Below are 14,360 nucleotides of genomic sequence, written 5' to 3'. Positions count from 1 at the left end.
TTAGAAAGAGGGAGCTCTTCCATCTGCTGGTTCACTCCCCAAAATGGCTGCAACAGCTAGGGCTGGGCCAGGCTGAAACCAGGGGCTTCTTCAGGTCTCCCTCGTGTATCCAGGGGCCCAAGTACCTGGCTCATGTTCCACTGCTTTTCCCAGACCATTAGCAGGGAGCTGGAACAGAAGTGGAACAGCCAGGACTCAAACTGGTACCCGTATGGGATGCCTGTGTTGTAGGTGGCAGCTCTACCCACTGTACCACAACACTGGTCCCCCAAAAACAGCTATTTTGATGCCATGAATAGTCTGTTCTGTTTGAATATAAAACAGAAATTAAGAGACTACGGCAGGCATTTTTAACAGCTATTGAGATGCTACTTGGGATATCTTCATCACATATTAGAGTGCCCATGAAGGAATCCTGGTTCGATTCTTTCTAGCTTCCTTATAATGCACACTGTGGGAGAGAGCAGGTGATGGCCCAAGTAGTTGGGTCCGTGCCACCCACATGGGAAACCCAGTTTGATTACCTGGCTCAGTTTCAGCCTGGCCCAGCCCTGGCTGTTGTGGGCATTTGTGGGGTAAACCAGCAGATGGAGGATCTCTGTCCTTCTGCCTTTTAAATAAATTTTAAAAATTAAAATCTGTAGTACTTGAGATTTAAAATCTGACTATAACATATTTTGTATATTAATCTTAGTCTCTTATTTGTTATATCTCCTTTAAAAATCATCCATACTAATAGCAAAAGTATGACATTGAAAGTTTAGTTGATTAAAGTATATTTGAAACCACAAAATCAGGTTCACCTCTTTCAAAACAATTTTTAAACTGTTTGTTTCTGTTTTAGGCAACACCTGGAAATGCTGATTGACCAACTGAAAATCAAATTACAAGATAGCCAGAATAACTTACAAGTCAATGTGTCGGAACTTCAGGCACTGCAGTCCGAGCACGATGCTCTGCTCGAGAGGCACAACAGGATGCTACAGGAAACTGTGTCCAAAGAGGCGGAACTCCGGGAGAAGTAAGGTTACCGGCAGCAGTACCAGTGTTTGTACCAGGCAGTAGTGTATCTCTGTGTTAGAACTCCTGATGTGTTCCTTGGGATACAGGTTTGAAGATAAGAAACAGGGCCTGATGTTGTGGCTCAGCAGATTAAAGTACCACTTGGGATGCACACATCCTGCATCAGAGTGCCAATTTGAGTCCCTGCTCCTCTGCTGCAGATCCAGCTTCCTGCTGATGCATCCTGGGAGGCAGCAGGTGATGGCTTAGGGATTTGAGTCTCTGCCACCCACATGGGAGACACAGATGGAGTTCCAAGCTTCTGACTTTGGCTTGACACAGCCCTGGCCGCCTGCAGGCACGGGGAGTGAATGCAGATGGAAGATTCTCTCTCTCTCTCTCTCCCTCTCTCTGTGTGTGTGTGTCCATGTGTGTCCATCCCTGTCTCTGTTTCACTCTGCCTTTCAAATAAGTAAATATTATTTTTAAATAATAATTTTAAAAAAGAGACTTGTCTGAAGGCTTTGTAACTTTGTTCTCTGTATCTTAAAGCTTACCTTTTGGATTACTTTTGTGTTTAGTGTCTTTAAGATTTTCTGTAGACTTCATGCTCAATGTGTTTCTTTTATAAAAAACAAAATCCTATTTCTGGTACAGTGTTAGGGCACAGTGGGTTAAGCTGTTCCTGCAATGCAGGCATCCAGTATGAGTGCTGGTTCAGGTTCTGGCTGTTCCACATCCCAATCATTTCCCTGCTGTGGCCTGGGAAAGTAGCAGAAGATGGCCCAAGTGCTTGGGCCCCTGCACCCACGTGGGAGACCTGGATGGAGTTTTGGGCCCCTGGCTTCAGCCTGGCCCAGCCTCAGCTCTTGCAGCCATTTGGAGAGTGAACTAACAGATGAAAGATGTCTGTCTCTCTCTCTCTCTTTCTCTCTCTACCAATGCCTTTCAAATAAATAAGTAAATCTTAAAGGAAAAAACTTCCAATCAAGGTGCCAAATTACAAGCATTTTTCTTCGTTTCTAGAGGAAAACATTCAAGCACCTGCTGCTAGCTTAAAAGAATATGCAGTTCATCTTTGCAACTCTGTCTTCAACTTGTCATATTCTGTTAATCCTTTCAACACTTTAGACATTAGGAGTATTGGCATAATAAATAGGCTATTGTGAACAAGAGATGTTGAACTCCTGCAACTAAGAACTTGGTGCTAATGTTCCTTTTATCTTACACTGAGGAAACGAATTCTTCATTGAGCATCTTTCATCAAGGGTGTTAGGATACCACAGGTCTGCTTAGAATACATATTTTACAGTATCCTAACCTGAAAAGTGAGAACACTTGGACTTTCTTGGCTTACACAGCTGTGTTTAACAGTATAATTTGTATCCTAATCACATAAACCGACAGTTGAAGAGAAGATCTACCAGTTTTCTAACTACATATCTCACCAGGATTTACCAAGATTGTTATATATAACAATGATGCATAATTGATGTTTATATCAGATTTCTTGCACTTTATTAAATTTTTTTAAATTGTTGCGTTTCATCTACTTGAAAAGCAGAGCGACAGAGATCTTCCATCTGCTAGTTCATTCCCCAAATGCCCGCAAAGGCCAGGGCTGGGCCAACTCGAAGCCAGGAGCCAGGAACTCTGTCCTGATTTCCCACATGGGTAGTAGAGACCCAAGTACTTGAGCCATCATCTGGTGCCTTCCAGGGTGCTCATTAGATAGAAGTTGATGGGAGTCGGAGGAAGAAGTTGATCCTGGGCACTCCAGTGTGTAATGCTGATATCTCAAGTGGCTGCTTAACCACTGAACCAAACACCAGTCCCAAGCGGCTGCGAGTCATCCCCTCTTCAGAAATATTGATAATTAATAGTATCGTTACCATCTGTGCCCTAATTTGAAGAGATGGCTTTTTCTTCATATGCTATGCCTTTTGAAACGTTAATATCTGCATTACTCAAAGAACCCAGCTAATACAAACACCCCAGGAACAACTGGGATGGAAGAGTGAACTTCCCTCAGAACAGTCATTCTGATTCCAGATGGCAGGGGCGGGGGATGTGGGGGTTCAGACATCTCACTTTTAAGTAGTTAAACTGGTAAGTGTCACTGATACCACCTGGAAACCAGAATAGAAGCATTACCCTAACTCTAAGATGTAACTTTTATCTTGTTTAGAAAATTGTGACTGTCAGTGGTTCTTCCTTTACTGTCTTGCTGGATATTGAACAAAATGCTTGCAGACAAATAGACATACACTAACCTTCTCTGACTTGTTAATCAATGTAAACTTGTCAATTCAGATAACCTTTTCTAAAAACATATGGTGTCTTTATTGCATTTCTCTCTACCCACTAAATTCTATTTTAAACATTATGTACTGGGTAGAAAAAATACCTCCAGAACCTTGGGAAGTTACACTCCGGTTAACAGTGTTTATTTAACCCTGAAATTAGAGTTTTATGCTACTGGGAGTTGAAAGTGAGTTAAAGCAGACTTAAACTTTCTTCACTAACTGTGTTTATGGTTATTTACATTTTTATCAGGAAGTACTTCTGTATCCCTCATGTAAAAAGGAAATGTTTTTTTTTTTTTACCAAAACCAAACATACAAAACATTAAAACTGCATTAAAAGTAGTGGCTCCCAAACTGTGTGTCCTCCCAGGGTCTCCACTAATGGGAAGTTGGCATTGGGCCAGAGCTGGGAGTTGAACTAGGCACTCTGATGTGGAATGCAGGCTTCTTTACTGCTGGGCTAAACTCTTGCTCCAATTTTAAGGCTTTCTTTTTGAGTGAAAGTATTCTTTATCACGTTTTCTGAGTGATAGAAAAAAGGTAATCTTATATTTATATGAACCACTACCAAGATGACATGAAGAAGTGGAGTGGTTAACATTCTATTTTATACTCCGATTGTGACCATGTTTTCTGTTGAACCGTACAACACAGGTTTTCAGCTGAGGTTCCTTATCTGAGCTGTAGAACACAAAATGGTTTGAACTGAAAGGCACCCTGTGTCATTTCTCCCCAGGTGGTTGCTAGTGGCGTAGCTAGTACACTATAGATGCCCAGGGGAGAAGTTGATTGATAGCATTCAGTAGATTCCTGAGGGCTAATTTGCTTGCAGAACCCCGTTGGGAAGGCTGAATCAGCATATGGAGTTGCAAGCTGTTTTGAAACAGAGTCTGTCTCCCTTTTCAGGTTGTGTTCCATACAATCCGAGAATATGACAATGAAATCCGAACACACGCAGATGGTGAGTCAGCTGACGTCCCAGAACGAGGCCCTTCGCAGCAGCTTCCGAGAGCAAGTGCGACATCTGCAGGAAGAGCACAGAAAAACAGTGGAGACGTTGCAGCAGCAGCTCTCCAAGGTGGAAGCCCAGCTCTTCCAGCTTAAGAGTGAGCCGACCACAAGAAGTATGTATGTACCCACGGAGCTGTCAGTGCTCCCTCAAATACATCCCTCACCCGTCCACGAGAAAGTTGGAAATGGACATGGGGACAGCTGATGTCAGTTCTGTGAATAATGAATTTGGAACTTACTTACCAGAAGGATATTTGAACCCTAATGTAACCTCACAGAGTCTGATTTTCATGTGCTCATTACCCTCCATGTATTTCTCTGACCTAAACATACTCTGTCAGTCTCATAACATGTGAACCAGTCCTAATATTCATTAGATCTGCTTGATGTTCCCCATAGTGAGTCATCAGATACATTTATTTTTTAATTAGAAATATTAGAAATAGAACAAAGGGCTTAGAAACACTCAAGCAATACCAAACTTGAATTACTTGGCCAAAACAGTCTTACCTATCAGATTTCTAACTTTTCGCAATTTTAGTTCAGCCATACGCTGTATCTTCCATTCTAGTTCCAAGAGGAGGCGGGAAAGTGTCAACCATGGTGCTGTACTTCAGTAGAAAGTTGATGATATTTTGTTTTCTTGTGGAAAATGTTGTTGGAGTATTGACAGCCTCAGTCACTTGTCAGGGTCAAAGCCCAACTTCAGGAGGATTTTAACACATGCCAGGAGTCAACAGAGGACGTGGTCAGCCAGGAAGAAACAGCTCGCTTGAGAAACTGTAATCTAGGAATTCTGCAGCAAATGTCAGAAACCCAGGAAGATGATTCAGAAAGGGCAGCCCAGAGGCAACTTCATGGAACAGAAAATAAGTGAAAATCGAAGCTTAGAAATCCAGGTTAGAATTTAATCAGGTTTCTCTGAACTTCAGGTGTCTTAGGGTCAGTGAAGTAACATATTTGAAACATGTAAACTTTACAGATCTGTGCGAGTAATCATTATCAGCCAAACAGACAAGCTTGCCCAAGAAACATGATCCACTAGTTCCCAGCCATGGATTCTGGCCTTTGTTGACTGAATGCTGTATATGGGAGTGGGAGCAGGCATGTTAGGGACCAGCAGGTGTGAAGATGGGAGAACCACGGAGGGTAACCTCTGCTGGGCAGATGTCAGCGAGTGTGCAGTATCAGTAAGATGCCATGGTCGGAAATGCCTAATCCACAACACGGAATCTAGTTTTAGAATTTCAACAGTATGACCTACTAACCTGTGTTCATAAAAATAAGCAATTAAGAGCTTCATGCCAGTAATGTCTGCTTAACTTAACTGTGTAGCAACTAATTTATGACTTCTGAAATGACTGAAATGTTTAAAAGTTCAGTGAAAGAATTTTAGGACCATTTACCAATTCCTTCTTCATAGACCATTTTCTTGTGTTCTAGTTATTTAATTTCCCTGTATCATTTGGCATCCCCCGGATCGTTGTCATTGTATCCTTTTTAAAGATGAATCCAGCAATGTTGAACAATCTCACACTTACCCTTTAAAAAAATTTTTAATAGGCCCAGCTTCTTCCCACCAGTCTTTGAAGAATCTTCGAGAAAGGAGAAACACAGATTTCCCGCTCCTAGATATGCACACCGTGACGCGGGAAGAGGGAGAAGGAATGGAGACAACGGATACCGAGTCTGTGTCTTCCGCTGGCACGTACACCCAGTCTCTAGAGCAGCTGCTTAATTCTCCTGAAACCAAACTTGGTATGTTGCTCTGTCTAAACATGTTCTTCTTAGTTAACTTTGCTAGATTTTTTAAAAGGGAATTGCGGCCAATGCCGCGGTTCAATAGGCTAATCCTCCACCTTGCGGCGCCGGCACACCAGGTTCTAGTCCCAGTCGGGGCGCCGGATTCTGTCCCAGTTGCCCGTCTTCCAGGCCAGCTCTCTGCTGTGGCCAGGGAGTGCAGTGGAGGATGGCCCAAGTGCTTGGGCCCTGCACCCGCATGGGAGACCAGGAGAAGCACCTGGCTCCTGCCTTCGGATCAGCGCAGTGCGCCAGCCGTGGCAGCCATTGGAAGGTGAACCAACGGCAAAGGAAGACCTTTCTCTCTGTCTCTCTGTCTCTCACTGTCCACTCTGCCTGTCAAAAAAAAAAAAAAAAAGGAATTGCCATTATTTTTTGAGATTTATTGAAAGGTAGATGACAGAAGGGAGAGTCAGAAAGAGATCTTCATCTACTGTTGTCACTCCCCAAATGGCTGCTGCGGCGTAGGCTAGACCAGGCCACTGTGAGGAACCTGGAAGTCTATCTGGGTCTCCCATGTGGGTGGCAGGGCCCCAGGTACTTAAACCATCTTCTGCTTTTCCAGCCACATTAGCAGAAAGCTGGCTTTGAAGCGGAGTAGCCAAGACTCAAACAGTGCTCCAATATGGGATGTCGGTGGCTTAACCCACTGAGCCACAATGCCAGACCCACTTTGCTAGCTTTTCTAAAATTTGTATTTATTTATTTAATTTGAAAAGTAGAAAAAGAGAGCTGTCATCTGCTGGTTCCCTCCCTCGAATGCCCACAGCAGCCAGGACTGAGCCAGCCAAAGCCTTGAGCTGAGAATTCAGTTTGAAGTCTCCTGTGTAGGTGGCAGGGACCCAACTTGAACATCACCTGCTCCCTCCCAGGGTGTACATTAGCAGGAAGCTGGAATTAGGCACAAAGTCAGAACTCAAACCCAGCCACTGCAACATGAGATATGTAGTGTGTCTTAAACGCTACACAAAATGATCCATCCTTATGTTATTGTGTTTTATAGCTAGTTTTACTGTAAGTTGTATGTGCCGGTGTTTGGCACAGTGGTTAAGATGCCACTTGGATTGCTCGCATCCCATATCAGAGTGTCTGCGTTCAGATTCTGGCTCTGCTTCTAGTTCTAGCTTCAATAAATGCACACAGTGGGAGGCAGCAGATGGCATACCTGAATTGAGCTCCTGCCTTTGGCTTGGCCCAGCCCCACCCGGCTGTTGCATTTGGGAAGTGAACCCAGGGATGGAAGATATTGCCTCTCCCTCTGTTTCCCTCTCCCTCTCCAACAAATCAAAAGCAAGTTTTTTAAAAAAATTTATATATTGATATCTGCCCTTCCTCAATGAAGATTCTTGTAAAGGTCTGTGATTTAAGCATCCCTCATTTGTAAGTGAAACGACTGTGTTTTCAGAACATTAATAGAAGGGAGGGGGCTACATAATGAAACTAATAAAATTATCTAAAAACAGAAACCTGACGGATTTCAGCGTTGGGACTCTTGAGGCTTATAATCAATTAAGTTACATATATTACAGCAGAGATTCTTATTATGTTCAAAATGTAATCTTTCACTTGAGCTAAGTTTAATAGATGAATGTATAATGAACAGAGTAAGGTATTTATATTCAGGTGTTTTTCTTATTGAAACTCTGATTTTTGAAAATTAATTCATGGAACAACATCTTGCAGAGCCTCCTTTGTGGCATGCGGAATTTACCAGAGAAGAATTGGTTCAGAAGCTCAGCTCCACTACAAAGAGTGCAGATCACTTAAACGGCCTGCTTCGGGAAACGGAGGCAACGAATGCAGTTCTTATGGAACAAATCAAGGTAAGGTCAAAACACAGCCCCAGGAAAATACGCTGCTTCAGTTTGGTTTTTGGACCCTCTGCACCTAAACAAAATTAAATTAATATTTCACATACATCCATAGTGTCTTGATTCTTTACATTAGATTCCTGACAGATGTTAATTGCTTTTATATCTGCTATGTAATGACTTTTAATTTCTACTCTAAGTAAAATAATAGATTTAGAAATTGGGGAGATGTTCACAGGTAGTTAATGTACATACTCTTAAACCTGAATAGACACAGTTCCTTAAATTCTAAAGTTAAATAATGGACTCTTAGAAATCAAAGTCAGTCATCTGGGAGCAGGCAGTTAGCCTCGTGGTCAGACCCCACTTAAAAGACCAATATTGGCTCAGGGTTGCAGCCCTTCTCCCGGGCTTCTATGCCACTCCGAGGCTAGGGTGCTGCTGTTCATTTGTGATGCCTGTCTGAGATTCCTCAACCGTACCCAGCTCAGCAAGTGTCCACTGAGAGTGGCCTTCAGCTGCATGTTCTGTTGTCTCACAGACGAAATCGATTTCATGATCACCACTTTGTTAGCATCTGTAGGACCTGCCTCTCCCACCTAGTACCAGTGCTACTTTCAGAGCTCTGGAGTCAGCAGTGGCTAGGAGTCCATGTGACCATCCTGCTGTGACGCCAACTTCAGCTCCTGACGTGGGTGTTGGCTGCAAGTCTGTGTCATAGGCCCACCTGGTAGCACCAGCAGGACCTGCTCCCAACGCCTGAGAAAAGAGACAACTGGGGACCTGCATTTCAGGAATTGCAGCAACCACACTGAGCCACAGGAGCACCCCAGATCCTATTTCTGCTACTATTAACCATAGAAAATAAAGGTATTGGGAGGTTATGCTACAGAGTCCAACGGGAATTAAAAGCCAAAGTGTTCTACCAAACACATTTTCAAGAAGCCTTCAGTCAACAAAATCCTTCCTCTAAAAGTGATAGAAACAGCTGATTCCCCAGATGTGCAAAAACAAGCATAGAAACACAAGAAATACAAATAAGCAAGGCAATATGGTGCTCCAGAAGTACACAGTAATGGGTTAGTGTCAGGCCATGAAGAAAGAGATGGATGAAATGCCTGAGAAAGAATTCACAACTGTGTAAGGTTACTCAGAGACAAAAGAGAATACATAGTGTATGACATGAATGAGAAGTTCACCAGAGAGATATTAAAAAAGAACCAGGGGAAAAGTCAATGAGTCAATCAACAACAAAATACCATGCTGTGGCGTAGTGGTAAGCTGTTGTTTGCAGTAACACATCCTTTGAATTCTGGTTCAAGTCCCAGCTGCTCCACTTCCAACCCACCTCTCTGCTCATACACTGGGAAAGCAGAGGAGGATGACCCAAGTACTTGGGCCCTTGCCACCCATTTGGAGGATCCAGAAGGGAGTTCAATCTGCTGGCTTCAGCCTGGCCCAGCCTCAGCCATTACAGCCATGTGGGGAGTGTGCCACCAGATGGAAGGAAATCTCTCTCTCTCTCTGTCCCCCTCAGTCTCTCTGTTACTCTGCCTTTCAAATAAGAGCAAGGGTAGCTATATCTGTATCAGACAAAGCAGACTTTTAAGACAAAAACTATTAAAACAGAATTACTATATAATGATCAAGGGATCAATTCATCAAGAAGATATGACTTAGAAATGTAAATGCATCTAATGCTAGAGCACACAATTGTATGAAAAAAGTTAATAAATTAAATAGAGACATAAGCTCCAGTATAGCAATTCACACCCCATTTTCATTAATGGGCAGATCAACCAGACCAAAAAATCAACAAAGAAGAGAATTTATCTATACTATAGACCAAATGGACCTAATAGAAATTTATAGAACATTCTATCCCAGAGCTGCAGAATATATACTTTGTTCACCAGCACATGGAACATTCTCCAAGATAGAGCATATACTAGACCATAAAATAAGTCTTTGCAAATTAATAAAAAAAAAAACTGAAATCTTATATCTTCTCCAATGACATGGGAATAAAACTGGAAGTTACCAACAAAAGAAACTAGCAGTTATACAAATATATGGACTGAAGAACATCCTCCTGAATGAACAGTTGGTCATTGAAGAAATCAAAAGAGAAATTTAAAAATTCCTTGAAGCTAAAGAAAATGGAAATACAGGATACCAAAATTTATAAGATATTGCAGAAGCAGTATTAAAGGTTTATGGCACAGTAGGCTAAGCCTCTACCTGCTGCACTGGCATCCCTTTTGGGCACCAGTTCATGTCCCAGCTGCTCCTCTTCCAATCCAGCTCTCTGCTATAGCCAGGAAAAGCAGTGGAAGATGGCCCAAGTGCTTGGGCCCCCCTGCACCTGCATGGGAGACCTTGAAGAGGCTTCTGGCTCCTGGCTTCGGATGGGCCCACCTCCAGCCATTAGAGCCATTGGGGAGTGGACCAGCGGATGGAAGATCTTTCTCTCTGTCTCTCCCTCTCTCTGTAACTCTGCCTCTCAATTAAGTAAATAAATATTTTTTTAAGTTTATCTCAATAGGTGTCTACATCAAAAAATCAAATAAATAATCCAACAGTGTATCTCAGGGACCTAGAAAAGCAAGAGCAAATCAAAAACTAGTAGAACTAGTAGGAAGAAAGAAAAATTAAGTAAACAATAAAAATTTTTTAAAGTACAAAACATTAATGAATTGAGCTGCTTTTTTAAAAAATGTAAACAAAATTGATAAACTTAGCAAGACTAACCAAAAAATAAGACTCAAATCAATGAAAACAACAAAAAAAAAGATGTTAAAACGGATCCCATGGAAATACAAATAGTCAGGAACTGTTATGTACAACTATATGCCAACAAATTGAGAAACTTAGAAGAAAAATTTCCAGAAACATAATAACCAAAATTGAATCACAAAGAAAACCTGAACAGATCAATAATCAAGAATGAGATTGAATCAATGATAGTATCCCAAAACAGAAAAGTCCAGATGGCTTCTGCTGAATTCTACCAAATGTTAGAGGAAGAAGTAACACTAACTCTTCTCAAACTATTCCAGACAATTGAAAGGGAGGGAAGCCTTCCAAACTCATGCTATAAAGTCATCATTCCCTTAATTCCAAAACTAGACAAAGATATAACAAAAAAGAGGACGATAGACCAATTTCTCTGATAAAAATAGATGCTAAAATACCCAATAAAATGCTAGCAAATTGAATCCAACAGCACATCAGAAAGGTCATCAACCCTAACCAAATAGAATTTTTCCCAGAGGTGCAAGCATGACTCAGTATACACAGATCAGTAAACATGCTACATCACATTCACAAAATATTGAAACATAAAGTATCTTTCCTGACCATAATGGAATAAAGAGCTAGAAATAGCAACAAAAGAAATTCTAGAAATTATAGAATAAAATTTGCATGAAGGATAAAAATCATAATTATTTCAATAGATGCAAAGAAGGCATTTGATAAAATGCAACATCCTTTCATGATAAAAATTAGGTATGGAAGGAACATAACATAGTAAAGGCTATATGTGACAAACCCCAGACAATATCATGTTGAATGAGTAAAAGCTCTAAAGCAGTTTCCACTAATATCTGGAACCAGACAAAGAAGCCTACTCTAGCCACTCTTATTATAATTCTGGACGTTTTAGCCAGGGCCATTAGACAAGATAAAGAAGGAAAAGGTATTCAGATCAGAAAAGGAGGAAGTCCAATTATCCCTATTTCAGAAATAAGGGAAACAAGACTCCACCAAGAGACTATTAGAACTGATAAGGGAATTCAGCAAAGGTAACAGGTGACAAAATCAGTGACACTTTAATATACCAACAGTGGTCTACTGGATAAGAAATTATAATCCCATTCACAATAGCTACAAAAATGAAAATACCTTGGGATAAATTTAACCAAGGATGTGGAAGACCTCTACAATGAAAATTACAAAACTGAAACAAATAGAAGACACAAAAACAAAGTGGGAAAATCTCCCATGGTCATGAATTAGAAGAATGAATATTATCAAAGGGTTCATACTGTCCAAAGCAATGTACAGATTCAGCACAAATCCCATCAGTACCAATAACATTCTTTACAAAACTAGAAAAAAGCAGTTCTAAAACTCAAAAACACAAAGGACCCCATGTTAACCAAAGCAACTTTGAAAAAACAAAGCCAGAAATATCACAATACCAGATTTCAAAACATGCTACAGTGATATGATATCCAAAACAGCATGGTACTAGCATTAAAAAAAAAATACATAGACCAATGAAATAGAGAAGGAACTTAAATATATTCATGCATTTACAACTAACTAATCTTTAACAGATGTGTTTACAAAATTCCTTGGAGAAAGGATATTATGTTCAATAAATGGTCTTGGGAAAATTGGGTTTCCACACACAGAAGTTTGAAACAACACCCTTACCTTACACCCTAATCAAAAATCAACTCAAAATTGGTCACGGATCTAAATGTAAGACCCCGGGGCCAGACCTGTAGTGCCAGCATGCCTTATGGGTGCTGGTTTGAATCCCAGCTGCTCCACTTCTGATCCAGCTCTCTAGTATGGCCTGGGAAAGCAGTAGAAGATGGCCCAAGTCCTTGGGCCCCTGCACCCATGTGGGAGACCTGGAAGAGGCTCCTGGCTCCTGGCTCCTGGCTTCAGATCAGCACAGCTCTGGCCATTGCAGCCAATTAGGGAGTGAACTAGTGGATGGAGGACCTCTCTCTCTCTCTTCCTCACCTTCTTTCTCTGTGTAACTCTTTCAAGTAAAATAAATAAATCTTATTTTTTAAAAAAAATGTCTATTATCGAAAAGCTGAAAAAATAAATGCTGGTGAGGATGTGGAGAAAATGCATTATTGGTGGGAATGCAAATTTGTACAACCATTATGGACAACAGAATGGAGATTCCTCAGAAACCTAAAAAGAGATTTACCATATGACCCAGTTATCCCACTTTTGGGAATATGTTCAAAGGAAATGAAGTTAGCATAAGAGATACCTGCAAGCTCATGTTTATTGTAGCCCATTTCACATTAGCAAGAAGCAGCCTAGAAGTCCATCAGCTGATAACTGAATATAGAAAATGATAGTATATATACATGATAGAATATGATTCAGCCATTAAAAAAAAAGAATGAAGTCCTGACATTTACCGCAAAATGAATGGAAATAAGAGATCATTTTACTAAGTGAAATAACCTAGACATAGACAAATTGCACCTCTTCTCATATGTACAAGTTAATATATAGAAAAACTATTTAAAAATGTGTGGATGCCATTTTTTTTAAAGTATATCTCTTCACAGTTATATCCTCTGTATGTTACTACATCCATCTTACTTTGATCCTTGTCATGAATTCTGTATTATATTAATTTCCTAGTTTAGCAAAAATATTATGCATGTATATAATTACAAAGTTTTTAAAAAGTGAATTTATGCAGAGAGGTGATAAAAGAGACACATCACATTTTAAGTACTTGGGTTCTATAGCCGGTTCCACTCCTGACTTAGGCTTCCTGCTTCTGGCTTCCTTCCTCCATGCTGGGAGGCAGCAGTGACGGCTCAACCGAGTTACCACCACCCACGTGGGAGTCCTCAGTTGAGTTCCCAACTCCTGCCTTTGGCCGTGCCCAGTCCCCACTACTGTGGGCATCTCCAGAGTGAACCAGTAGACTGCAACGTATGTGCTCTCTCCCCTCTCAGTCTTTAAAAATAAATCATTCGGCTGTTGTTTATGGCTCTGAAGTACGTAACCCAGATTGTAGGTGGAGGTAGCGAAGTGACCTAGCAAGATTTTCCTATTTAAAGTCAGCACCAGAAATATCCAGGAGTGTTGCAGAACAGTTGAAGAGACGCAAAGGAGGTATTTCTTTCCTTTTTTTTTTTTTTTTTTTAAGATATATTTGTTTTGAAACAATGAGAGAGAGAGACAGAGGGATTGATCTTCTATCCACCGGTTCATTCCCCAGATGGCCACAATGGCTAATACTGGGCCAGGGCAAAGCCAGGCTAGGTCTCCCATGTGGATGGCAGGAGATCAGAAACTTGGGCCATGTTTCACTGCTTTTTCCAGGCCATTAGCAAGGAGCTGGATCAGAAGTGAACAGCCAGGACTTGAACTGGTGCCCATATGGGACGCCAGTATCACAGGTAGCAGCTGCACTCGCTGTGCCACAGCGCCATCCCTTCAAAGGAGATGTTTCTACCCTCACTCACTGATGAGTCACCTCTCAGAGTCGAGTCATGTGCTTGAACAGTTCTCATGCTCCATGCCCCAGGCTTTACATATCTTAGACCCAGGGAGCACTCGATGAGAGAAAAACTGAAACCAGTAGTGGTGGAACAACATTCACATCCATCTCGAAAGTGTGTGTCTGTGCTCCTGCATTTTGGTGCCCAGAAAA

The 14,360-nt window shown here is 41.3% G+C and overlaps 1 protein-coding gene across 7 annotated transcripts in view; it reads left to right on the top strand.

Annotated features, from left to right (window-relative positions):
- Positions 1-14,360, top strand: part of GCC2 (GRIP and coiled-coil domain containing 2) — a 63,787-nt gene that overhangs the window by 31,659 nt on the left and 17,768 nt on the right. For 6 of the 7 annotated variants that reach the window (XM_051834687.2, XM_051834681.2, XM_051834680.2 and 3 more), the window contains 4 exons: positions 845-1,021; positions 4,215-4,432; positions 5,883-6,077; positions 7,803-7,942. In XM_051834687.2, the coding sequence (XP_051690647.1) occupies positions 845-1,021; positions 4,215-4,432; positions 5,883-6,077; positions 7,803-7,942 (730 nt within the window). Of the gene's footprint in view, positions 1-844; positions 1,022-4,214; positions 4,437-5,882; positions 6,078-7,802; positions 7,943-14,360 lie in introns of all 7 variants that reach the window. The other variant, XR_011386423.1, reaches the window with a different exon arrangement.

This window comes from Oryctolagus cuniculus, chromosome 2, assembly GCF_964237555.1.
Source record: "Oryctolagus cuniculus chromosome 2, mOryCun1.1, whole genome shotgun sequence".
Lineage (NCBI taxonomy): Eukaryota > Metazoa > Chordata > Mammalia > Lagomorpha > Leporidae > Oryctolagus > Oryctolagus cuniculus.
Note: the sequence above shows the minus strand (reverse complement) of the source record. Positions and strands in the feature narration are given on the sequence as shown.